This window comes from Anabrus simplex, chromosome 3 (assembly GCF_040414725.1).
Source record: "Anabrus simplex isolate iqAnaSimp1 chromosome 3, ASM4041472v1, whole genome shotgun sequence".
NCBI classification, from domain to species: domain Eukaryota; kingdom Metazoa; phylum Arthropoda; class Insecta; order Orthoptera; family Tettigoniidae; genus Anabrus; species Anabrus simplex.
This window is the reverse complement of record NC_090267.1, coordinates 263524412-263552158: the sequence shown is the minus strand read 5'-3', so window position 1 is coordinate 263552158 and position 27747 is coordinate 263524412. Positions and strand designations below refer to the sequence as shown.

The 27747-nt window shown below is 38.1% G+C and overlaps 1 protein-coding gene across 1 annotated transcript in view; it reads right to left on the bottom strand.

Annotated features, from left to right (window-relative positions):
* AP-2alpha (adaptor protein complex 2, subunit alpha) overlaps positions 1-27747 on the bottom strand; it is a 267807-nt gene that overhangs the window by 83895 nt on the left and 156165 nt on the right. Inside the window, exons 6-9 of the mRNA XM_067143004.2 lie at positions 21309-21540; positions 9629-10057; positions 272-409; positions 7-189 (exon numbers count right to left, since the gene is read on the bottom strand). Coding sequence (XP_066999105.2) covers positions 7-189; positions 272-409; positions 9629-10057; positions 21309-21540 — 982 coding nt within the window. The remainder of the gene's footprint in view (positions 1-6; positions 190-271; positions 410-9628; positions 10058-21308; positions 21541-27747) is intronic.

Below are 27747 nucleotides of genomic sequence, written 5' to 3'. Positions count from 1 at the left end.
TCTTACCTCAAAGACTGTTTTTGCTGCATAGCCTTGAACATCATCCCTGTTTATCACTATCTGTATCACCCGGTACCACACTTCTTCCGATACATAATCGCCTGCTATCCGAATTAGATTGAGGATAACGTCCACGTACCACGTGTAGTCAGTGGCGTACTTCTCGGCCAGGATGGCCACCTTCAAAACCTGTAACACCAGAGAAGTTAAAGTCAACCATACAAACTGTAAATGGAGGATAAAAAAAACACACACACACACACACACTTACCATCTCCTCCCTAATCGAGTAGTCTGCCGTCTCTAAGTAATTGAGCATCTCCTGGACTATTTCCTCGGCGTTGCTCTTGTCACACATAGCGTACAGCAAGTCGACGGCTTGCTGCCTGACAGACACATCCTTTTCCATCTGCAATCAGTACCATTTCTTCAATGAGATCACTAAGGACTTAAAAAACAAACATTTGTAAACAAAAACAAGTCTTAATGGTAGGTAACCTCAGGGCTCGAACACTTTTTTTAAGACTTACAAGTCATCATTCAAGATCCAAACTTTTCTTTTTCCTTTTTGAGTGTTCTTCCTGCTGGGGTATTGCTCTGATCACTTGATATATTCTTCTGATCTGTTGAGTAACAGACCTGCTACAAGGCTGATGTGGCCAACATAGCCAACGAGACGCAACTTGTAGGCCCTCAGGAGGGAAATTAATTTATTTATTCATGTCCATATTAATTACTAGGTTTCGGAAGTTTATGATCTAAAGAAGTACAAAATATGAAAGTGAATATGCCCTAAAAACTAGCTAAATATGATCAAAAACAAGATAAAAAATGACTTATGGAATTTAGTGATAAGTAGCAAATATGAGTGTTATCAACATTAAATGTCTTAAGTACAATACGTGATTAGTGATAATTCAGCAGAAATATTAAATCATGCAAACCGACAGAGCTAGAGTATGTTAAAACTTTCAACATGCATTTACATTAAACTGCTTTCCTGCCGCTACCATAACTTCGGACGCTTTATAAAAGAGAACTGTTCAATCAGTACGCATACTGAAGATCTCTTCACTGAACTCACATAATTTCTTAATTTTACATCTTCACTGCACTTCACTTTATGTAGTAATGGAAGTGTGTCCTATCTGTTGAAATTCGTTGGAGGTGAAAGGGGAAGAAGGCTTAAACTGGACCTGTTAAGGAAGAACTGGGTGAAAGAAAACATGGAATTTCCTTGTTTGGTAATAGCTCCTTAGCTAAACATGTCTACTGAAGTGACATCCTCCTCAGTGAGACATCCGCACAGCAGCTCTTTTTCGGGGTTATATCTTCTGAACTTGCTACCTGTCTATTCCAGGAAACGATAGAAAAGTATGTCTACTACAGTATGTGGAAATGCTGTGTACGAAACTCAATGAAGATAACATGTACCTTGTTAAAAAGGACTCCTCAATTTGAGTAAACATGCTCAAAATATAACCAAATGTGACCTTATATCAGGGCCTCTCAAACACCCAAAATCTTACGCATGCAAATTGCGGTGCAGAGTTCCTGTGCACAGTGCATCGGTTCCACTCGGCTCGGACCAACGCTTCGTCTCTGGGCTACTCTGCTAAGCTCTGCTCAACTTGGCTCGGATTTGGAGCGCTACAGAGCAAGTGAGGAAGAGGGAGACAGGGGGAGTGAGAGAGACAGGCATGGGGAAAGAGGGAGACAGGGGGAGTGAGTGAGACAGGCATGGGGAAAGAAGGAGACAGGGGGAGTGAGTGAGACAGGCATGGGGAAAGAAGGAGACAGGGGGAGTGAGTGAGACAGGCATGGGGAAAGAAGGAGACAGGGGGAGTGCGTGAGACAGGCATGGGGAAAGAGGGAGAGAGAGCTATTGCTCCAAATCGAGGAGTGGGGGTCTGCACTCTGGTCAACCAAGCGAAGTCTTCTTTTGCACTGTGCATGCACCCTGAAAGGCCCTGCCTTATATCATAAAAATGAGCAAAATTATGACATACACAATGAAAACAGCCAAAATATGTATTTACAAGCAACAAAAAATTACTTTAAAAGGGTCAGGGACCCATCATTTTCTCTTTATTTATCAAATTTCTGGTTAAGTAAGCTCAGGAAAAATGACTTTTCCCTAACATCTGAACTTCACTTATTTATATAGTACTTAACTAATTACAGTGAAACTTGTCAATAGCAGACACTTTTGAGGATTCACAAAGTGTCCATTACTGTGAAGTGCGTGCTATTTGGAAAAACTAAAATTTGGGGACATATTCTACAGATGAACACTTCCAATTGTAGTCCAAGAATCAATTTTCCTCTTTAGTTTTAAAGAGATCTGATATGAAAGTTTGTGTTGTGGAAGCAGTTTGAAGTACATTTTCTTGATGCATTTCCACTTACAATATTTTAATTCCCTCTGCATCTCCACTATGAATCCGCAACACCCACACCCTTCAACTGAAAGGTCTGTTGAAAATGGCACAATGCTTGCCCTAGTACATCTATGAAATAGTCAAATCAATTGAATTTCTAAAAAATAATAATAATAATTCATGTCCATTATACAGAAAACTTTATCCAGTAATTCTTATTTTGTTGTGTCCATTATTAAGAATACATGATATTCAGAAGCACGTTCTCCATGTATGTCAGGATAATTAAAAAATGTCCCATTATCTAGAGTCCAATAGGAGAAATTTCAATGTAATCTGTATTTAGTAGGCAACTAGCAACCAATAATTATGCTGCTAGTGAACTAGAACACCTTAAGAACACTACCACATCTGACTAGAGCTCCGACTATCCCCCACCAAAGCAATATTTGGCAAAAGTGTATGCAACAGACGGATATATGCTGTGACAGTCTCAATAAGTAGGGGTAAGCGGAAGGTGTGTGGTGAAATCTGACTTTAAAAAATTCATGTTTACAGCTTTCATAATCAAACATAATATGAGAAAAATAATGTATCTTACTGTGCCATGAGTAAGACCTTCCCGTCTGTTTAAATTGCTGCCAGATCTCCGACTGCTTTTACCTATTAAGTTGAAAAAAGATATATGATGGTTCAACTTTTCAATAATATTAAAATCAGAAATGTAAGTTTTACATTCCTACTGTAGCAACAACTATCCCAGCCCACAAGCACACGCAAAATAAGATAAGTTTCACGAATTATTATTAAAATTATGTTTTTCTGTCTTGTAGAGAGTTGTTGATTGTGATGTTTGTAAGGAATAGGTCGTTATATTTTCGTGAAGTGTTTCAAATATGTAGTTTCAACGCGAGTGCATTAACAGTGATGTTTTAAGGAAGGTTATAGGTAGTCTTCCAAAATATTTAAACACATCCAAGTGTAGGAGGAGATATGTATGTCAATGAAGTGTTATGCTAACAATATTTCAGTTTATCCCCAGAAACAATACCAAAGATAGTGAGTTTTGATGAATATGAAGTATGATGCGAACCATGTGACCTTGCCGCGGTGGGGAGGCTTGTGTGTCCCAATGATGTAGATAGCCGAGCCGCAGGTGCAACCATATCGGATGGGTATCTGTTGAGAGACCAGACTAACGAATGGTTCATCGAAAGGGGGGGTAGCAGCCTTGCGGTAGCTGCAAGGGCGGCAGTCTAGATGATTGATACGACCTTGTAATAATACTCAACATGGCTTAGCTGTGTTGATACTGCTACACGGCTGAAAGCAACGGGAAACTACAGCCGTAACTACCTCCCGAGGACATGCAGCTCTCTCTGTATGAATGATGTACTGATGATGGCTCCCTCCCGGGTAAAATATTCCGGAGGTAAACTAGTCCCCCATTCAGATCTCCGGGTGGGGACTACACGAGAGGGAGCGATCATCAGGAAGATGGATAGTGACATTCTGCGAGTTGGAGCGTGGAATGTTAGAAGTTTGAATCGTTGTGGTAGGTTAGAGAATCTGAAAAGGGGGATGGATAGACTAAAGTTAGATGTTGTTGATATAAGTGAAGTACGTTGGCAGGAAGAACAAGATTTTTGGTCAGACGACTACCGAATTGTCAACACAAAATCAAACAGGGGAAATGCAGGAGTTGGTTTAATAATGAATAAGAAAATAGGGCAGTGGGTAAGCTACTACGTCCAGCATAGTGAAAGAATTATTGTCGTGAAGATAGATACCAAACCAATGCCCACCACAATAGTGCAGGTCTATATGCCTACTAGTTCAGCGGATGATGAAGAAATTGAAAGAATATACGAGATAGAAGATTTAATACAATATGTCAAAGGTGACGAGAATCTAATTGTGATGGGAGACTGGAATGCAGTGGTAGGCCAAGGAAGAGAAGGTAGTACAGTAGGAGAATTTGGACTGGGACAAAGGAACGAAAGAGGAAGTTAGTTGGTTGAATTCTGCACTGATCATAATTTAGTCCTTGCTAATACTTGGTTCGAACACCACAAACGACGGCTGTATACGTGGACAAGACCTGGAGACACTGGAAGGTATCAAATAGACTTCATTATGATTAGGCAGAGATTCAGAAACCAGGTGTTTGATTGCAAAACTTTCCCAGGAGCAGATGTGGACTCTGACCATAACTTGTTGGTCATGAAATGCCATCTGAAGTTGAAGAAATTGAAGAAAGGAAAGAATGCAAAAAGATGGGATCTAGGCAAGTTGAAAGAAAAGAGGGTGAGGGATTGTTTCAAGGAACATGTTGCACAAGGACTAAATGAAAAGGCTGAAGGAAACACTATAGAGGAAGAGTAGAGAGTAATGAAAAATGAAGTCAGTAGGGCTGCTGAAGAAATGTTAGGAAGGAAGAAAAGATCAACTAAGAATCAGTGGATAACTCAGGAAATACTAGACCCGATTGATGAACGACGAAAATACAAGAATGCTAGAAATGAAGAGGGCAGAAAATACAGGTGATTAAAGAATCAAGTGGATAGAAAGTGCAAGGTAGCTAAGGAAGAATGGCTGAAGGAGAAGTGCAAGGATGTCGAAGGCTGTATGGTCCTGGGAAAGGTAGATGCTGCATACAGGAAAATCAAGGAAACCTTTAGAGAAAGGAAATCTAGGTGTATGAATATTAAGAGCTCAGATGGAAAGCCACTTCTAGGGAAAGAAGACAAAGCAGAAAGATGGCAGGAGCATATCCAACAGTTGTATCAAGGTAAAAATGTAGATAATTTGGTTCTGGAACATGAAGAGGCTGTTGATTCTGATGAAATGGGAGACCCAATTTTGAGGTCAGAGTTTGACAGAGCTGTGAGTGACCCAAATAGGAACAAGGCACCTGGAATTGATGACATTCCCTCTGAATTATTGACTGCCTTAGGAGAAATCAGCATGACAAGGTTATTTCATTTAGTGAGCAAGATGTATGAGACAGGAGAAGTCCCATCCAATTTTCGGCAGAATGTTGTTATACCTATTCCCAAGAAAGCCGGTGCTGACAGGTGTGAAAACTACCGCACCATAGTTTAGTATCTCACGCCTGCAAAATTTTAACACTTATTTACAGAAGAATGGAAAAATAAGTTGAAGCTGAGTTGGGAGAAGATCAATTTGGCTTCAGAAGAAATGTAGGAACACGGGAAGCAATCCTGACTTTACGCCTGATCTTAGAGGATCGAATGAAGAAGGACAAACCCACGTACATGGCATTCATAGATCTAGAAAAGGCATTCGATAATGTTGGTTGGACCAAGCTATTTAAGATTCTGAAGATGATAGGGATCAGATACCGAGAACGAAGAATCATCTACAATCTGTATAAAAATCAGTCGGCAGTGATAAAAATCGAGGGCTTTGAAAAAGAAGCAGCAATCCAGAAAGGAGTGAGGCAAGGCTGCAGTTTGTCCCATCTCCTTTTCAATGTTTACACAGAACAGGCAGTAAAGGAAATCAAAGAGAAATTTGGAAAGGGAATCACAGTCCAAGGAGAGGAAATCAAAACCTTGAGATTTGCCGATGATATTGTTATTTTATCTGACTCCAGAAGATCTCAAGAAGTTGCTGAATGGTATGGATGTGAAGTCTTGGGTAAGGAGTACAAGATGAAAATAAATAAGTCCAAAACAAAAGTAATGGAGTGCAGTCGAACGAAGGCAGGTGATGTAGGAAATATTAGATTAGGAAATGAAGTCTTAAAGGAAGTAGATGAATATTGTTACTTGGGTAGTAAAATAACTAACAATGGCAGAAGTAAGGAGGACATAAAATGCAGACTAGCACAAGCAAGGAAGAGCTTTCTTAAGAAAAGAAATTTGCTCACTTCAAACATTGATATTGGAATTAGAAAGATGTTTTTGAAGACTTTCGTGTGGAGCATGGCGTTGTATGGAAGTGAAAAATGGACGATAACTAGCTCAGAAAGAAAGAATAGAAGCTTTTGAAATGTGGTGTTACAGAAGAATGCTGAAGGCGAGATGGATAGATTGAATCACGAATGAAGAGATACTGAATCGAATTGGTGAGAGGAGATCGATTTGGCTAAATTTGACGAGAAGAAGAGATAGAATGATAGGACACATCTTGAGACACCCAGGACTTGTTCAGTTGGTTTTTGAAGGAAGTGTAGGTGGTAAGAACAGTAGGGGTAGACCAAGGTATGAATATAACAAACAGATTAGAGTAGATGTAGGATGCAATAGTTACATAGAAATGAAAAGGTTAGCATAGGATAGGGTGGCATGGACAGCTGCATCAAACCAGTCTATGGACTGATGACTCAAACACATAGGTTTATATCAAGTCATAGGTTACCGAGGACATAAATATTGGCAACTTATTGCCAAATGTAAGTAAATATAGGTTAAATATGGTAATGTTTTGGTAAGTGAAGTGCATATTGCTGGGAATATGTTAGTTGTTGATCCATGAAATAATTTTACTGAGTTGACAAGTTGAGTTGTGGCGTCACAGTGAATGGATTAAATAATATTTCATATGCAGCAATATAAATATATGATGAAAATATGAGGTAAGGAATGCGAGATTAATGAATAATATTACCTTGGATAAAGTAGTGGAGGAATTATGATAAATATGACTACGTATGAGGAAAGATTTTTATGTAAGGTTAATTAATGAAAGATTAACTAACGCATATATGGATCAAGGTTATAATAGATGGTAGTAATGGTATGAAATATGGAATAACCTATGAGTTTTTGGCAATTTGGTAATGGACTTACGAGACAAAAATAGATTATGGTCATCAAAATAATTTCAAGTAACCTATACTTAAGACTGATGGCAACATCTAAGAGAATTTCATATTATATGAATTAGGAGGTTCATCCATGGTATTCCTTGTCGACATGCAATCATTTGATTGAATTTTATGAAGTGCCATGACTTAAATACAACCTGTCAACAAATTTGTTGAAAATATTTAGGACAATTTTACCTATTTCTTAGGAGAGTATTTTGAATATAACTATTCACGATCAATTTTTATTATTATGATAGGTAGCCATTGAAAACTACAGAAGTGAAAATGATCATATTCTGCGTTTGTTTAATCAAGTAATTAATTGTGTACATCGAAGATGAATGAAATAATCTACATTAATCATTCTTAGTTGACCTGAAGAATTTTATTTTATTGTTTTTGTGCAATTTCAATATTTTCAAACATGTCAATAGAGTTTTTTTTCAACATAAAGAATTCTTGAATGTTTGTTCTTCAATGAGAGACATAGGAGACATGAATAGTAATTTATGTGAGGTCAAGATGATTTTCATTTACGTAATTTCAATCCGAGCAAACTACAAGGAAAGGAATTTATTTATGAAGTTAAGACCTTGGAAGAGCTGATAGTATATTCTATGATTGTGGACTAGAATGTCAAGATCAGGAAAATTAATACAAAACAATACTTTCAGAGATATATTAATGTGAATAGTAAAAAATATTGGAATCAAAGATTTAACTTACCCAAAGTATACTACATTATTTTGAATAAATAATAATAATAATAATAATAATAATAATAATAATAATAATAATAATAATAATAATAATGGATTAAATTCTTATTATTTATAGATTATAATATAAGTTAATCTTATAGTTGATAAGTTGTAGAGTCTGCAGTTTAATTTTTAAGGCACAAAGGTCTGTAAAACTTCAATATCACAAATGAAGGAGAAATAACAGATAATTACAGATAATTCTCAGTCGAAGTCATGTAAAATAATTATGTTTAACTTAATCCCCGAGATGTTCTCCGACTTCAGCCGCAGATTGTCTTGAACAGCAACGTGGGCTAAATGGAAGAAAGAGAGGATACCCAATAACCACAAATGGCGCATTACTTAATTATAATTGGTACCGATTTCGAACATTATTCTTGGTCATCATCAGCCGATCAGAAATAAGTATAAAAGACAATGCACAGGTAAATAAAATGTGAAGTTTAAATAATTCAGTCAGTTGCCGTTTGTGAACCACTAAAACACTTTAGGGAACACTGTGTGTTTAAATTTCAATGTTATGAAGAAGTCTAGGATCAAATACATATTTTTCAGTTGCAGTTCATGAGGCAATGTATAATTTTAGGGATCAGCACTGCATGTTGATAGTTTCAAAAATCATGAAGAAATCATAGATCAAATACATAAATGTAGTACGGAGCAAGTTCTTGAAGAGTAGCAAGACATGCCGATTGGCACTGTACTTCCAAACGTTTGTGAAAACCTGATTTAAAAATTTAAAAATTTAAAAATTTAAAGTATCAAGCCTTGAAATGCTGATATGAGTGAAATAGTACAATATAATTGTATATTATTAGTCAAAAGAAATATAGTTAAAGAAACTTGTATGTTAGATTCTTCAAGTTATTGAAACATATGACATAGAAAAAAGTTGTGAAGAGGAAAAAATATTAAAAAGCACAAAATTGGAACAGTTGAGGAGAGTAATGACATAGCGTGTTAAATCTTGAAGGTAAGAGTTTATGTCTATCTTAGAATAGAGTAATGTATAAATTTGAAAGTTAGAGTGGTCTAAATCATTAGAGATGTTAGAAAACATAGTTCCATAAGGAAAGGGTAGGGAAGAGAAACTGTACAAAATTTGGAAAAAACCAATGATGCAAAGATAAACTCTACACAACAAAAAAAATGCAACTACGTATCAGTTAAAAACCGTTATAAACAGCGTGGAAAACAAATTATGTCGAGTTAACCTAACTGTTTCCCCTGAAACCAGAATACTTAACAGTGCGATCAACAGTGCTCACAGCTCACCGCAGTATGAAAATTCCCTCATTCATGTTGTAAGATATCCCCTTCTGAATCAATTCAAAACCAATTTTAAAATGGTTGTGGATATGGTTAAATGTTACCACCATAGTCCTGGGCCCACACCTTCATATGGCCCTGAATTAATGTTGAAATTCTACACATCTTTAAAATTGTGAGTGTGTGAAATTGCAAAATAACAAAAAAACAAAAACAAAAATACTAGTTATTTTACTATATTACTTGAAAAATGGAAATGAGATCATAAATGAGAAGTTCAGAAAACCCAAAGAGACTGAATCATTACCTCCATTATAAGTTTCTCTAAAAAATTTAACATCACCAAAAAGTGCTTTGAAAGCATTACGCAGACCTACCTTCATTGACAGGATAACCACTTCTTGATGCTTTTTAACAGCTTCATGTGAGAACTCTGAGGTGGCCAGCAAACACATTGACTCCAGGGCTAAGTATCGTAAATTTGTTTCCCGATTCGAGAGAAACTGTCCCAGCTGATTGCAAGCCCGTACTAACAGGTTAGGCTCAGTGTCATTGTGGATAATTAAACTAATAGCCTCGAAGAGAACTGCGTTCTTGGCGTTTGAGTGCTGCACCTTCTTTGACTTTGGAGGTTCTTGAGCTTTGTTTAAGATGGTCTCCAGACATTCGTTCAAGCGGCCACGAACACCAGGATCCTCTGGTGGGGCGTAGTTCTGGAGCAACCTAAGTAGTTTAACAGAGAGCCATGGAGCAGGTACGAAGTAGTAAGTATAGTCCTGCAGATCTGTGTAACTTGCCGTAACAATCTGAAACAATAAGACAACATTCACAGAATTGGGATATCGAAGCAATACACATCTTCAAATTGTAAACATTCCTCAGTTTCACGAGGGTCAAATGATACCATTCGGTGCTAATACTGTTAAAAGTTTGGAATTAAATTTTGCTGTAATATAAATTATTTGAAAGTATCGTACAAGATAAAAAGCACAGTTCTTACTCTATGCAAACATAGTATCATGCCAGAAGACCCTTTAGCATCAGTAATGCACAGTTGGTGCCACAACATTATATGACAAACAGTTATGGAATGGGATTAGAGATAGAGGGGACCAGCCATTGCGCTGAACGAGTGGTAGTATGCCGTCCATCTGATGTAAGACTGGAATATCAACTTTCACTGACCAAACCCAGAAAAGCTCTTTATATTTTGAAACAGGTTCCTTCCTTTGCCCCCCCCCCCCCCCCCCCCCTACTTTTGAGGGATATTTATTGTATTAATTTTATTAATTTATTTTCTGTTTGGCCTGTTACCCTGCTACAGTAATGAGTAGACCATACAACAAGAGCATCAATGCTGATTGTCAATAAATAGCCTGATCCCCAAAGGAGGCCAATCTTTGAGCAGATTAGTTTTCTTAGGTGGGGTGTTGGTCTCCCTCAATGTAGGAAATGACACTGGAACCGATCAAGTAGCATCTGGACCCAAGTTAGGAGCAGCTTGATAACATTTTTTCATCCAATCAAATATTAACACATATGATTTGTTCTGGAACTGTCTGCCAGCCCCCTATAAAAGTTGTGCATTTTTTTAAAATCAAAGGTCTTGCAGTAGTATATCACTGACTGTTCTGTGTGACTGAAGAGATCTCGTATGAGGAGAGGCTGGGGCGGGGGCTGGCATGAGAACGCAGCATAAACAAATGTACGACAGAATTTTAACTATGCGAACTCTGAGTTACCACCGTAGTCCTGTACCCCATGTTAGGAATGGCTTGATCACTTATTGTCAGTAGCCCAAAAATGCCCTTGGGAGTGGCGACTCCATAGTAGTAACAGCCTAAAATGAAAATGGCACTTTTAAATCAGCCACGGAAAAGGCTAGGGAGTTCCCCAAAAGCAACGTGCAGTTATACTGGGGGAGGAAGGACTGTGAGAAGCAGGTGACCAGTAGAGAACATTATAAAGATGGCAATGATCAACCTCATAACACTGTTTGTAAAGTCAGAAGAGGTAAATGACTTCATGGAAGAGAATATAGCTATGATAATAGCGTATGGCCTCTGGAGAGGCCTGGTGCAGGTTTTATACTATGGTCGTAATACTGCAAGATGCATTCCGACAGTTCTTACAGGTTACAGCTTGTCTGCGTGGGAAGAAGGGAGTAAGGAGTACAGTGGAGAGAAAAAGGAAAGAAATTGAGGAAGGGATAGACACTACTGGAGTGGAGGACGTAAGGCAAGGAATGAAGTTGGGATAACTTCTTACTTTTACAATTTGCTATATGCTGCATCAACACAGATGGTGTTATGGCAATGATGGGATAGGAAAGGGCTAGGATCAGGAAGGAAGCTACCATGGCCTTAAGGTACAGCCCTTGCATTTGCCTGGTGTGAAAATGGGGAAAACGGAAAAACATTTTCAGGGCTGCTGACAAGGGGATCGATCCCACTATTTCCCGAATGCAAGAAGTAAAAGATAAATTCTAATATTGACTGAAACACATAACCAGACTTGAGGTGGGAAGTGTGGAAGTGGAAGAGGACATGTTCAAATTATCATTTGTAAGATGTGCAGAGATTGCTTGTGTCAGAATAATTATGAGAAGGTAAAGGAAGCAGCAAAAAATAAGAACACATTGGAATAGGGATAAAACAGAGGAAAGTAGAAGGAAGTATAGAAGGTGCAAGAAAGCAGTAAGTGAAGGAAAAAAGAAAAACTGGGCAAGATTCACAAGTAGGAAGTGGATGTGTAGTTATAAAAGGGTGTTATATCGACTTGTAAGAAGGGAAAGTGTACACAAAGCAGGTGAGGAAAAAAAGAGATAATAGTGCAACTAGAGGTGATAAAGGAAACTATGGATTACTTTGATGATCTCTTGAATGTAAAAAGAGGCGTAGACGAGATTACCGAGTGTGAGGAGACAGACCCAAGAACAAAATCACAATGGAAGAGGTGGAAACTACTGTCAAACAAATGAAAGTGGGAAAAGCAGCAGGATTGGAAGAACTGTGTATGGAAATGATGATAGCAGCAAAACCCATTGGTCTAAATTGGCTGTACAGGCTATTTACGACGGCAAATCTAAAAGTAAGTTACACTAGATCACCGCGAGAGCACGTTGTGTGTCGTGACCGTGGCCAATGCAGAGCGAGCTACAGTTAACTGCTGACACGTCTGATAGGAAGGTTGGTGCGGTATCCAATCGTGTTGTGTGTGCAGAGCGGACTAGGCTCAATGGTGTGTCAAGTGCACGTTGACTCCAAATTGGAAGTATATGCAACGATCAGATTTCTATGGGCTAAACGGATCAATTGCACGGATATTCATCGTGAAATCACTGCTGTATATGGTGAGCGTGCAATTTCTTGCCCAGGTACTGTAAAATGGTGCAAGTAATTTGACGCCGGACGCACGGATCTCATGGACGAATATTGTGAAGGCAGGCCCGCAACGTCAATACCGCTGCAAATGTTGACTGCGTAGATGGGATCATTAGAGAGAATTGGCGCATAACACTGCAGGAAATTGCCAGCATGCTGAACAGTGCTCACCGATGTTCACAAGAAGATTTCCAATCGTCGCTGGCCTTTTTGCAAAGGTATTCTGTGGAGGGCAACAAGTTTCTGCGGTGAATCATCACGGGATGAAATGTGGGTCCACCACTTCACCCCTGAAACGAAGAGAACATCGACATCGATGGAATGGGTGCACACCACACCACCACGAAAGAAGGCCAAGGTCCAACCATCAGCAGGAAAGGTTGACGCAAGTGTGATAAATGGATATAACTTGAAAACAATATTCCCTCACCCACGGGTAAATAATGCAAGTATTGAGCTTGAATTATTATTATTATATTATTATTATTACTATTATTATTTACGTAGTCGAATGATCGCAGTGTTTGTTGTTATGTCATGAAACATGTACTGTATATAGACATTTATATGAGTTCAATTAATGTAAGAACCTGTATACAGTATAATTTATAATTTATTATTACCTGCATATATGATTTGTAATCCACTACAGAATTGTGAAACACACTGTAACATCCAGAATAGCACTCGGTAGACGAGAACTCTGTACATTATATCTGGGCCTTAAACACTCTAGAATTTAAGAGAAAATGTATCTTTCTAGAAGCCTAGCCAGGCACATATATAAGCAGGTGGTCTTGATGGTAGAGAAGAGTTATTGTTTAGTAAGCGTCATGATTTACCAGGAATTGTACTTGTGACAACATGTTGTGTTTATGGCAGACATGCTGTGGCAGTCAGCAGTCATCTGTCTCAAGGTTGTAACCTCCATGTGCTGTGATAGGCAACTGTTAAAATGGCAGTTTGTTAATGTGTGTATTTTGTTTGTGACAGCAGTTGATTAGGTTATGTGTATGTTTATGTGCAGTTAAGGTGAAATAAATAAGTGTACCAACTGACAGCATTTCATGTGCGTCTTTGTGGACACATTAAGGTAACGGCAACAGTGTTCTCTGACATGGAGGGTGTGGTGCCCGTGGAATTTATGCTGAAAGGCACAACAATCAAATCTGCTTTGTATTGTCAAGTGTTGAAGCTATTGCATAAGGCAATTAAAGAAAAGCGGCGGGGAAAATTTAGCACCGGTGTGATTTTGTTGCACGATAACACTAAACCTCATACAGCCCGCCAAACGTCCGAACTGCTGCAGCGACGCAAGAGGGAGTTATGGTGACATCCTCCGTACAGCCCAGACTTAGCGCCATGCGATTATGTGTTCGGTAAGCTGAAACAGGATCTCGGTGGATGACTATTCCAAAATGGTGAGGTGAAAACAGCTGTCTCCAAGCGGTTACATAGCGCTGGAGGTGATTTCTACGCATCTGGAATCGCAAAGTTGGCTGACCGTCCCGAGAAATGTTTACAGTCTCTTGCGGACTATGTGGAAAAGTAAACTTACACCGTAAGTTGTCATAGCCGTGTTGCCTACGAGTAGGTGATTTCATAAATGGCCATAACTTGGAAGTGTAACTTTTTTATTCTCCCTCGTAGATGTGTTTGGAAAGTAAAATCTGTACTAAGTGACTGGAGTAAAGGAGTAATAATACCTGTATTTGGGAAGGGACAAGAAGATATATAATTATCTATGAATCACACTCCTATCTCAGGTAGCAAAAATATTTGAAAGGGTACTACAAAAGAGAATGGGAAGAACAGTTAAAAGGACAATTGAATGTGTCAGGGTAAATTGAGAGACATAATGTATTACATGACATATTCTGAATCCAGCCCTAGTATTCTCAAGGAAGAGAACGTGAGAGCAATAAAACTTGGCAAGGATGGAAAGGCACCAGAAACTATTGGAGTCCGTGTGTAACTTCTGAAAGGTGAAGGATGATAGAACCATTAGTATCATCACACATTTTAATAATATTTACAACATACTTAAAATTCCTGACAAATGGTTACATTCTGCCTGCCTCCCTAAGATACATACCGACAAGGAATGTGGGGATTATAGAACTATTATAGAACCACCTGTTAAAACCTTTCTCAAAATGATTTACAGCTGAATGTGAAAAGGGGTACAGATGAGATGAAAGAGGTAGAGTGTGAGGAGACAGATCAAGAGAAATCACAATGGAAGATGTAGAAACTGCTGTTAAATGAAAGCGAGATTTTTATTTACTATCTAGTTTATGTCGCACCAACACAGATAGGTCTTATGGCAACAATGGGATAGGAAAGGGCAAGGAGTGGGAGGGAAGCGGCTGTAACTTTAAGGTACAGCCCGAGCATTTCCCTAGTGTGAAAACAAGAAACCACAAAACAGTCATCACCAGACAGTAGAGTTGGAACCCACTATCTCCCAAATGCAAGCTGTTAGCTACATGAACCAAACCACAGAGCCACTTGCTCGGTATGAAAGTGAAGAAAACAGTGGGATTGGAAGAACTGTCATTGTGAACAAATGTTTGACATCCAGTTTGGCTTTAGGAATGCTCTTGATAGTAAAGAAGCGATATTTTGTACACAGGTTTTGTTTCAAAGATGATGAGATTTAAATTGTGATATATTTACTTGCTTCATAAATTATGAGAAAGCCCCTGACACTACAACATTCTAAATCGATATGTATCCTCAAAGAAACTGGAATTAATGATATACATATTCAAAGTCATGTTATACGATGTAATAATAATAGCGTATGGCCTATGGAGAGGCCTGGTGCAGGTCTTTTTCTAGTAGTTGGGCTATAGGCAACCTGCTTAAGTCGAGGATGAGACCCAACCTAAGAATTTCTAATGTTGAAGACATTACAAACACCCAGTCCCCAAGCCAGATGAAACCAATTAAGGTTAAAATCCCCAACCTGGCAGGAAATCGAACCCAGTACCCCTTGGACCAAAGGCTAACATGCTAACCATTTACAGTCAAGGAGCTGGCTGTCTGGCCCCCACAGTTCTCAGACAGCGTTGCCGAATTTGAATCACAATATAAACAAATGCAAACTCTTAAAATATTTCACGCATACGCAGATCACATTCAGTTTTAATGCAATGGAAATATGCAAAAATTACCTCCAATATACTGAAAACCAAGAATAGTGTAATCATAATAAAACATTCCAATCAAAATTAACCACACGCCAAAAATAGTCAATATAATAACAAAACATTCCAGTCAACATTAAGCACACACAGAAAATAGAATAGCCGTAATAACAAAACATACCAAACCTAATAATAAAATAACATTAAAACCCAAGCTCTGCAAATAGTATCACCATAATTGAAATAAGTCTGAATCAAACTTACCTGAGAATAAATAAAAACGTTGCTGGTACAATAGAACTTAAACATGCTCATAGAATAATAGCATGTAAATAATAAAATATTACAACAAAATGAAATAATTACAACAAAATGAAATAATTAATCTAAAGTGAATATGCCACACTCCTTGTAAATACCACTATCTTCCTCCTTAATACTAGTATCACCAGAGTTGCTGCTGTCATCCTTGCTCATGGAAATAATTTCTTCCACCTGACATTCAGCAATTCCATCAGCTTCCTTTGCGTTGTGTAGATTTTTCCAGGCATGACTCGCAACACTGTTCTACTTATCCTCTGAAAAATGTTTGACTCCCTGGTGCACTAAACTTTTGGCATCAGTGAGACTGAAAGACTTGTTATTTTTGGCAATATACCCTTTCACCTCTGCCCAAATTAGCTTGATTGCATTAAAGTGGCAGTGATAAGAAGACTAATTACCCCATGACCCTGAGCCGTAGCGATGGAGTCTACTTCATAGGTGCAAAATCTAGGCTTATGTAGTTTTACACTTTGTAGCAGCTCCGCCTTTGTCACATCTGCGGATATCCCTGGTACACTACTTCCCACCAACCACTGCAGAATGGTATCTTTCCTCTCCCTAATTGTTGATGCTTTGTTTAATTGCACAGAGTGGTAGGGAGTACTGTCCATAACTATTACAAAAGTAACTAATTGACTTATGTTCGGTAGAAAAGTACTTTTAGACCACTTTGTGAAAGTAATCCCATTCATTTCTTCGTGATAATCATGACCGCTGTTTGATTTGAACAGAAACACAGCTCCTGTAACAAATCCAGTATCGACATCTGCAAGAAACAAAATAAGCTTACTTCTCTTCCCAACAGGTGATTTGAAAATCCCTGCTGCAGTTTTATCTGCCCAGACCACCATTTCATAATGTCTGGCATTTACCCACGTTTCATCTAACCACACTTACTCTCTTGGGACTAATCTTCAGAATTTCCCCCAAAAATCTACCTCGCCGCACTACAATTTCACTTCTCTCCATCACAGCATTTCTTCCTGAAAATTTCTTTCAAAGAAATCCAAGTTCTCTTAATACTTAAACTGGTCTTTCCTCCATCGAATAAGCCAGATTTTTCAAAAGAGGGAAGTAGTTTCTCATGCATGGGAAATTCCTTCCTCATATAAAAACTATAAATATGTTGCCTTATTGCAACCTTCTGAAATGCACTTAGTGATGTCTTGGGACAATGTCTTGGTCTATGTTTTTCAGGCGTACGCAACACTTCAGAAGGTTAATTAAGATCCACCGGACACTTTTGTTACAATTTTCACAGACTTACCTACGTTTAAAACACCACAAACACAATCCTTTTGGTAACAGAAAGAATTGGCCTGCCATTACCATGCTCTTTCTCAAAATGTGTGCGTGCATATGAAAAGAGACCACATGTCGGGTACTGAGATAAAGGTACTGTCGTGTTCCATAATATGTAACTAATATCATGTAACTGAACTGAATGCCTCCAAAAGAAATTAAGGCCTTAAATTAGCATGTAATGTTAGAACATAAGATTTCATAAATTTTCAGTAGATCTGTTTAAAAATTTGGTTATTTTGCGACACCAATAACTTCTAAACTATCTGTAAGTTATGCTGGCGTTTACAGTCTCACGTTCACCGGTATTCTGACAGAATTTTTTAAACAAAAATTACCAACAGATATTTACAGTCTAATTTTTTTGTGGAAATCTATTTATCATGCTAAGTCTCTAAGGTTTTATGAATTGCAGAAGGTCACTGAAGACAGCTAATTGCAACACTACTGCACTTTACAAAAATTAACACATACCTTAATGATCGTTAATCACAGCCAGCATAAGACAGGAATATCAGTTATTCATGCTGAAGCCTGCGTTTTGGGTATATTATATGCCCTTTCACTACCTGGTCCCGATGTCCTGCCTCTCCACAGTGGCTGCAGGTGGGTTGAGACACCTCCTTTGGGGAGAATTTTTTCAGAGTTGGTGGTTCTCTCTTTTGAGCTTTACTTGTATTTTTAGGCATTACACTTTTTAAAAAAGATGATGGTGTAATTATTGGCAGAGGAAGAGAAACAGAAGCCGGCTCCGTAAAGTTTTCACTTGAGGTGGTTGGCAGCGGCGTTGTTGGAGCAGGGAAAGATATTACAGCAGGACATACTATATCTTTCTTATCTTCTGATATGAAGGGACTATTTACTTCATGGAGATAAATCTGTATATCGAAGCTAATTCCTTGAGGTTTCATGACTTCTGGAAGGTCACTGAAGCTAGGTGGTGGATCGTCTGGAAGGATGGTGTAGGGTACTTTGTCAGAAACTATGGATTTCTTTGTCAACACTACACCAGGGTGCTCTTTCATATACACAAAGTGATGTATCTGGGTTATTTGTGGAATGTTTTTCATTCCAGCACAGAACTTGTTTTGCCAGTCATAAGTAGGAATTGTTAGATTTCTGGATTCTGTGCAAACAGAGACAGGAATAAGAGAGCTAGAAACCTGACAACTTTTACGGGCGTGGATCGTGGATTACAACAAAACGAGAGGAGAGTAGAGTACAGGCAGCAGATATGAAATTCCTAAGTGGTAACTCAGTTATCAGCATGGAATTCTAAATGCTCCTCACCTATTGAAAAATTTTCCAAGAAGTGATGTACAAGAGATAAGACAGTATTTACTCCTTTACCCATAATACAAGCTTCTGGAATAATGTACAAAACAAATTTGTTAAGTGGTTCACACACTACACCAAAGAGACCCATTTTGTAGCCTGTAAAAAAGAAAAAGGGTCCAACTTGTCGCGGATCGTATGGTAAGTGCACCTGTTGGGCAAAATCAAAACTATAACGCATTGTGCCTTTGTATGTGTTACAGCTATGTGGCCCAAGAGACAATGGAGTTTCCGGTTGTCTAATCCCTTGTCTACAATTGTCTATGGTGTTTTTATAAGCAGTCGGCTCTGCTTGGACGTGATTAAGTTGTTGTATAGCCTTCTCCATTAGATTTCTTTTTTTGCTCCTCATCCACAACTGACAGTTTCCCTATTAAGTTTAATTGCTTCTACAAGTCATACAAAGATTAGTCTTGAGTTTCTGAACTACTATGTTTCTGTAAAATGTACGCCAAATGGGACACTAGGACGAGAGTAACACAGGAATTCTCTCTAATGATTTATGACTGTCAGAGTATAATGTATGAACTTACTTCTTAGACATGCTGGTTGAGAGAAGCATGAGATCACTTCTTTGTTTTGTAGGGATCCGGCCCGCCATGAGAAGTGCTTTTTTTTTTTTTCACTGAAATTATTCATAAAGTCGACTGCATGTTCACGATCCAAAGGAATAGATTTTATCCGAGAAGTTTTTAATACGTTTCGGTGAAATTTTAGGCTGCACCCCTTCTTTCTTGAATTGTTCCTTTAAATTTTTAGCCTCTTAGAGCCACAAGCAAATACAAATTGAAAGAATGACCGACACACCTCCTGCCCTCTGAAGTGATAAATTGTGTAAGTTTCTTTCCCGTCATAATGTTTTCTCTTAGTAGCTCTCGTCATTGGCTGGTTTCGTACTAATGCATTCATCACACACTTCTCCACTGTATGAAATACACTGAAAGACTGCACCCATATCGGAAATGTTTGGAGCAGACAGGATGTTTATGAAACCTATTATCTTTATTAAAAGTGCCCAGCTATGGTTTATTTATCGTAAGATATCCGAGTCACTTTAGCTTATGCTCGCGCAGCTATGAGCACGAGCGAGTAAGTGTGTGGAGCCTCGCTTACAATGCGAAAAGTGGTCCCTTTTCTTAGTAATAAATAAACCTCATGTTTTATCAGTGATTGTCAGAGGGCTTTTAAATTCACGCAGTGAGTAGATGACTAAGCAATACATGGGTATCAAAAACGAAAATTCGACATTTTACTCCCTTGAGTGGTTTATTTACAATTATTTCATGAGCTGTTGACCGCGAATTGGTCCCTTTTCTTACGCATGCACACAAATATTGACGTTGCTGGTACATAAATTCAAGTAACTTTATTTTCTAAAGTTATACTGTATTTTGGGGTCTGAAGGATTTCTGGTTGATCTATGAATAGTTGTTGATCTATGAATAGTTTTGTATACTGATAGGTTTTCTTGAAACTAAACGTTCTGAAGACTACTCACAAGTACTCTCAATGAGGCAAGTAATTTTAATATAATTTTGCATTGTTTTCTTTATCTTTCCTTCTTGCTTGTCCTTATTTTAGAATGGAAATAGCCCCAATGGTGTAAACGAACCCAATGTTTCACTTAGGTTTGATTCGAAGGCTTGTCGCCCAGTCTTCTATCCTGTAACGTGCACTAAACTAACTTCTCTTCTTAAGGCATGTTCTTTTAAAGACAGCGATAATGAATTATTGTGCTTTAATTTCCACACCCAATAAAATTGTGTGGTTGTGCTTTAATTTCTACACCTAGTAAAATGGTTATCTTTTTTGTTCTGTAGATTTGTGGAATTTTTATTTATGCCTTTGTGGCATGATCTTTTAGTTTTCATTTCAATGGTTTGAAAGCAAAATCCATCTACCTTCAAAAATGCACACTGTAAATCCTTTGTAAGTTTTTTCATTGTATTTCATTATTTTCTTCCTGTTTATGTTTATTTAGTTTAAATAAATCTGCTGTAAATAAAGTAGAAAATCTCTCTCTATCTCTCTCTAGATTAACCTATGAACACCTACCGTTGCCTTGTTCAGTAAACCTACATTTTAATTTTTTAATGTAATTCATTCGTAACTCTTAATTAATTCGTAAATTGCAACCATAACAGGTTTCACTACATTTTTGGACCTCACTACCTCATACTTCTTCACAAATACTCTTTGGGCTGGTGCTATATGATGCTTAATTTCTGCAGAAAATTTTGCAGCCTTGGTTATGTCTAGAGTTATACTAAATTCCTTTCCCTTCATACAACTTACTATATGTATTATGGTTCAGTCATAATATATTTACTGGTGCTATTTACATAAAAAGAACAATCAAAAATAGATCATATTTTCTTTAACCTCCAATGTGGATATAAAATACATGAAATGAAAGTTTGAAGCAAACCCATGGAGACACACAAAATGATTGACTCAATACTGTATCATGTCTTTGGCATACTCTCAGGGTATTTCTGACCGTAGTATGAACAATAGCTATGCTCCACTCAAAGAAGATTAGTAATTAAAGTCTGACATACCCGACTTAGCCTGGAAACGGCCAGACTAATGCAGCCCTTGTATTCCTCCGGATTCTTTTTGACGAGGGCATCTATGAGACTTGTGGCAGCTGTCACGACACCCATGTGCTGGTCATTGAGAAGGTGAATGATGCGAGATGTCCACTCTCCACTCGGAATGATTTCAGGTGATGTGCGGTATAATCTCAGAAGACAAAGGGCGGCAGACTGCTTCACCACATCCATGGTATCGCTGTGGGCAAAACGAACATTCTCTTTCTGCTAAATACTTGGGATATGAGAGAAAAACAGATATTTTCTAGCAAAATGTTTTAAGTAAATGTCTGTCTCAAGAGAACCTGCCCCAAACTTTGCAGCTGTTGAGTCAAAAATCAAAAGAAAAAATGAAATCTGGTTAACATTAGTTCTGTTCTGTAACTACTTAACTACAGGCAGTGACAGATGGGAAACATGGGCTCGAAAGAGAAAATAAAAAATGTATTGTCTAACCGAGACCACAGCAACTTTATACTTCTAAGACACGTACCCCTCTTAACATTAATCAGGAGAAAATGCAAGAGGTTCAACTCTTTAAAGAATAAAATTATCAGGAGGAAGGAAGTAGCACATAGGGCATAATAATCTAACACGTCCTAGGCCTTGTAGAGGTATTACCACAGAGGTCGGTAAAGTACTAACCAAAGAGAGTCAGATAAAGATAAAAAGCAAGGAATGGAAGTAATGCAAGACTTAGCTGGGGGTTCGTAAGTCGTCCAGCCACGCTTGCCCTTTTTAATAGAGTCTTATAACAGGCAAAGGATACTGGGGATGTGTTCTATGTCTCTCCCAGAGAGGGATTTGAGTGCACAGAAGACAGAACAGACAAAGAAATAAAAAAGGAAAACTATGAAAATAGATGAAGGGATACCCTGGATGAGTCTAGCTTTCACATTTGGGTATTCCTTAGGCCATGCTGAATACAATTTGGACTGAAACAATTTGATAAGAAGAAGGAACTTCGAAAATAAGTGCTGCATGAACTGACCCCAGATCAGCAAGAACAGCCATGTTCATGAATAACAATGGAACCTAGTGATGCTATGTAAGGATCAATAACTGGTAAACATGTAAACATGAGAATCCTTTCCAGTATTCGCAAGTTGTCCTAACTTCCTTTCTCTCCAGGCATGCCAATTTGATATTTGTTGTTTTGGTCATTTAAAAAGTAAGCCTCCAAGCATACACTGCAAAGGCAGGGACCAGTTCAACAAAGCTATTGTGAGAGCATTGGCTTGCCTGGTGGCCACAATTGTTAGGCATCAAGTCTGAGGTCTGACACTATGGCTAGCTGGTTCGAGTCCCATTGGTGGAAAAATATTTAACCATCAGAATGTTGACTGGCAGGACAGAAGAGGTGGTGGTATAAAATTTCTAATTGCTAAATTGCGTGCCAAAAGCCTAAGTTCAATTCCAAACCTCTCTGCAATTTTCATGTGGAGTGAGGGCATATGACTTTATGGTGATTCGTCCATCAGATGGGGGCATTCTTGAGCAGACCCCTGTGGTGTTATTTGACAGAAGTAGGCTATGTGCCAACACTGGGCTTCATGCTCCCCCTACATCATCTCCACCCCCACTCTCAAACACTCAAACAGCTGGGTCACCCAAGCGCATCAACCAGAAAGATCTGCACTAGGCCTCTTTAGAGGCCACATATCAGTGGGAAAATTAAATGATCTGTGACAACATTAATCACCAGCATCTTCCAGCTGCAATTAACTTTAACGCTACATATCCCACTGCGCTGTGCTTACTTCGCTCTGCTCACCTACATGAGCGGCCTCTACTAAAAGTGGCACCCTATCGCTGCAGCTTCGCCTGACGTCTCATTTGGTGATTCAGTGCTTTATTATGTACCATATTCAAGAGTGTATGATTCTCCATCACCCCTTATTTCTCTTGCCCTGTCAATGAATACAATTTGACCACCTTACCTCCATTCTTCAGTTCATGTCCTGCATCGATTGTTCGAACTGGACGGGATGTTACTTTTAATCTGGGAGCTGGTTCCCCTCAATTCCATGACTGTTTTCCACGAATAAACAAGGAACTTTTAAATTCAGAACACTCCTGTGGGGCAGTATGAAATTTAAGGTTTACACCCCCTAGTCTCTAAACTTTATTTCTAGCCTAGCGAATTGGGGAGAGTTAAGACCTAAGCTTAATTAGCGGACTTTCAGTTATGCAGTATGGCAAAGTACACTATCGCTTACCCGTCTGGTGAACTAAAACAGTTTCTAAAATATTTCTATGAGTGGTAAAGTACCTTGGTGTTCTATTTGTGTGAAAACCTATGTAAAACTATTTGTGAATCACATTCAGACTAATTCCTGTACGAGAACTTATAATGAAGTGGACCCTGCTTCTTTTCACTTCTCGAACTCAAACTACATGTGCTTGCACATCTGACTCACTATGATTATCATTTATCCTCTCATTTTACTAAGTACTGCTATTTTGGATGTTAACCTCTCCTTTCATTCCTTTATCTGAGCTTGTTCTTATTAAATTTAAAAAGATATTAATGTAAATTTTGAGCTACTGTCTACTAATTTTGAATGGTCAATGGAAAACTCTGCAAGCTCAAGTTCAGAATCACTACTGTAAAAATCTGAAGACTTTGTAATTGTTCCTTCCTTAAAAGAAAAAAGGAAGCAACATCATTTATTCTTCATGTACAGTTACTTTTATATCACAGATAACTGAATCTGAATTTCTTCCCTTATGAGATCATTTGCCCAATCTTGATCAGATTGTGTCAATCCTATTTGAAAAGACTAGTGCTGTTCATTCCTGTTGTTACCCAACAAGATTTTCGATAACTAGAATTTCTCTACTCTTGAATTAAAACTAATATTGATGTTAAAAATTCTATTCATGCAATGAATTAGAACTAGTACCGTTGATGTTGAAAATTCTATTCATATAGTACATGAATTGTTAATTTGAGGTTATCACCCTTTCCCTAATGTTCTTCCTTCACCAGCTTCTTGTAATATTTCTATATTTACACTGACCAAACAGCATGTCCATGATGTCAACCGCCTTCACCCCTACGTTCTCCCTCCCCAGCTGTGAGAGGAGACATTCTTAAGGAAAGGTTAGCTCCCCACCAAAAATATTTTCAGTGTTATCACATCAAAGCATAGTCGCCTGTTTGTCATTTTGATGAAATACAGGCGCTATTTAGAAACAGTAACTTGCATTGTATTTGTGCAACAGAGACATGGTTACAGCAGTCCCTCAGCTCTGATCTCGTTATAACATGGTGTTACATCGCCTAAATCGTTTAAATCATGTAGGGGGCGGCTGTGCTATACATTGCCATAGTGACTTAAAAAGTAAATAGTTATGACCTCAGATCCTAAGATTTCTTTTCGACATGAATTCATGTTTGTTGAACTTTTGGTTAATAATCAGAAACTACTGATTGGAGCAGTATATAAGGCACCGAACATACGACACATATCTGACCTAGAAGTGGCATTATCAAAGCTAACTCCGCTGTACAAAAACAGTTATTCTTGGTGACTTCAATACTAATCTCCTAGTTACAAGTAACAAATCAACATCCTTACAGAACTTATTCCATGGCATGGATTACAATATACTGACACTAGAAGCAACTAACCACGTTCAATCTATTACAGAACTATTTAAAATAGTTTTACTTGAGTCGCCTTGTCAATACACCTTATAATGACAGAAAACTATTTTACCATATATATTTCGAGAAAATCATCCTTTCCCTTCATTATAAAGTGTATTGACAAGGCGGACTCAAGTAAAAGTATTTTAAATAGTTCTGTAATAGATTCAGAGAAAATACGGGATCAAACAAGCATATTAACCTATTATGGTTAAGTTTATTAACAGTAACCACGTTCACACAATAAACCACATATCTCATACTGATCTACCTTATTATAACAAACAATCTGCAGAAAGTGGTAAAATATGGACAGTTTGCTGTACCAGGTACTTAGACCCACAATCTCATCTACTTATGTTACTCTCTCAAGGTACCAAAGTACAAAACCAGGTACATAATGCAAAGGGACTTCAAGCGTTTTGACACTGTGGTAATATGAAATGAAGCACAACAACTGCCATGGAATGACATTCTACTGACTAATGACATTGATAATACTAGGACTGTATGAAAAATATGCTCCGAAGAAGCAAATTTGAGTTTCTCACCCTTCATCTCCTTGGCTAACAAATGAAATTAAGTCAGTCATGGCAAATCGTGATGTATGGTATAGGCGATTCAGAAGCACCAGTGATTTCGAAAATTACCGTATTCTTCGAAATAAAGTTAAGCAATTAATTTGTAACAGCAAGTATAAATATATTCAAGAGATAGCAAACAGGGGAAGTTCGGCACTAATATGGAAACATTTGCATCAGATGGGTATAGGTTGCAGCCTGACCAAGCAGGCACCCAGTATACCATTTGATGATCTAAATTCTCATTTTACAAAAGCAGCATATAATAATAATAATAATAATAATAATAATAATAATAATAATAAAGATGATCTAACTGCTGCTGATGATATTAACGCCATAAATACTCATTCCCGAGTAAACCAAGTAAAATTCATATTCAAGAAAGTTAGTGCGAATGATGTGGAGCGTGTAATTTACTCCAAGTCAGATGCTCCGGGTAATGACATACAATTATCTTTCATAAAAAATATTATTGATCCAATATTACCTATTCTGACTCATATTTAATCAATACCTCGTGCAGGGAGTATTCCCAACTGTGTTGAAGTACGTTATCGTCATTCCCATTCCTAAGAAGAATTCTCCTACTTTACCATCACATTATTGACCTATATCCATTCTCCCACCCCTTTCCAAAGTACTTGAATGCTTGGTACATGAACAAGTCGTTACTTGACAAACTACACACTGCTTGACCCTTACCAATCTGGTTTCAAGAAAGGACACAGCACAACGACTGCCTTACTGAAAGTAATATCCGACACACAATGGAAACTCGACAAGTGACTGTACTGGTTCTACTCTATTTTTCTAGTGCTTCTGATACTGTTGTTACTCAAATGACATTAAATTTTACCAAGACAGCAATAAACTTGCTCAGTTTGTACCTCAAAAATTGCAGTCAGTGTGTCACAAATAACAGATCTGAGTGGCTTCACAAAACCCCTCTGTGTCCGCCAAGGGTCTGTACTTTGACCATTGCTGTTTGCAATTTACATACATGATGTTGCCAAATTGATTATACCCTGCAAGTACCATCTTTATGCTGATCTACTACCGCTCAAAAACTGAAAATTCAGAGTGCTGTACGACAAGTTAACGCAGATTTAACTCTCATAAGTAATTTTCCATTGAGCAGGCCTAACAATCTCAAGCAATAATAACTGACACTTTGAAAATATGAAATTCCTCCTGTAGCATTACACAATACCACTATTCGATATTGTGAAACGGTTATGAATCTTGGTGTGGCTATAAGCCAAATATTGAACTGGTCACAACATGTGACCAGTGTGCCAAAAGATATATCAAAGCCTGCATCCCCTGAAGCGGTTTAAAAATATATTTCCTTGGTCCCTGAAAATAAAGCTCATTCAGTCACTTTTGTTTCCAATTCATGAATACTGTGATACAGTTTTTATTGATATCAAGAGCAAGGCATAGGACTGCAACATGCCCAAAATGCATGCATCAGGTATGCATTCGACATGACCATATGCCCATGTATCCCCATACTACAGTTATCTTGGGACAAATATTTCAGGTTCCCTATGGGAATCAACATCTATATCATGAATGACATGCAACTTCTTTGGTGTATCAAGTGCTTTCTGAAAACACTCCTCCTGACCTATCCATCAGATTTTGCAACCTTAGTTCACTACAGCTGTTCAATACCCGGTCAGGCTGTTCGCTACAAATGCCTGTACATCGAACCGCAACCTACAACAGATTGTTCATTATCACTGCCACGAGCTGGTGGAATGAAGTCCCCAATGACATCAGGGAAGCTAAATCTAAGACAAAGTTTAAAATCCTTTGCCAGCATCATCTTCAGCGTTCCCAATTTAGCGAATTTTCCGCTAAATTTGGCGGAATTAGAAGACTGTCGGCGGAGAAATATATCATTTAGCGGACAGCGGATTTTTGGTGGAATTCTAGATTTAGTATAGCGGAATTTAGTGTTTTATTCATTTTAAGTTTTTTAAATTTGTACTCCAGTCTGTCTCGAAGCTATTCCATATTTGTCAGGAACTAACAGTCGCATGAGGAAAATATGTTATTTGGATTTGATGTTATGAGATCATGGTATCATAAGTTTGTAATGCGTGGGGGAAAGGGTAATTTTCTCTTCGTTGACGAATGACGACAGATAATGAAACTGTGA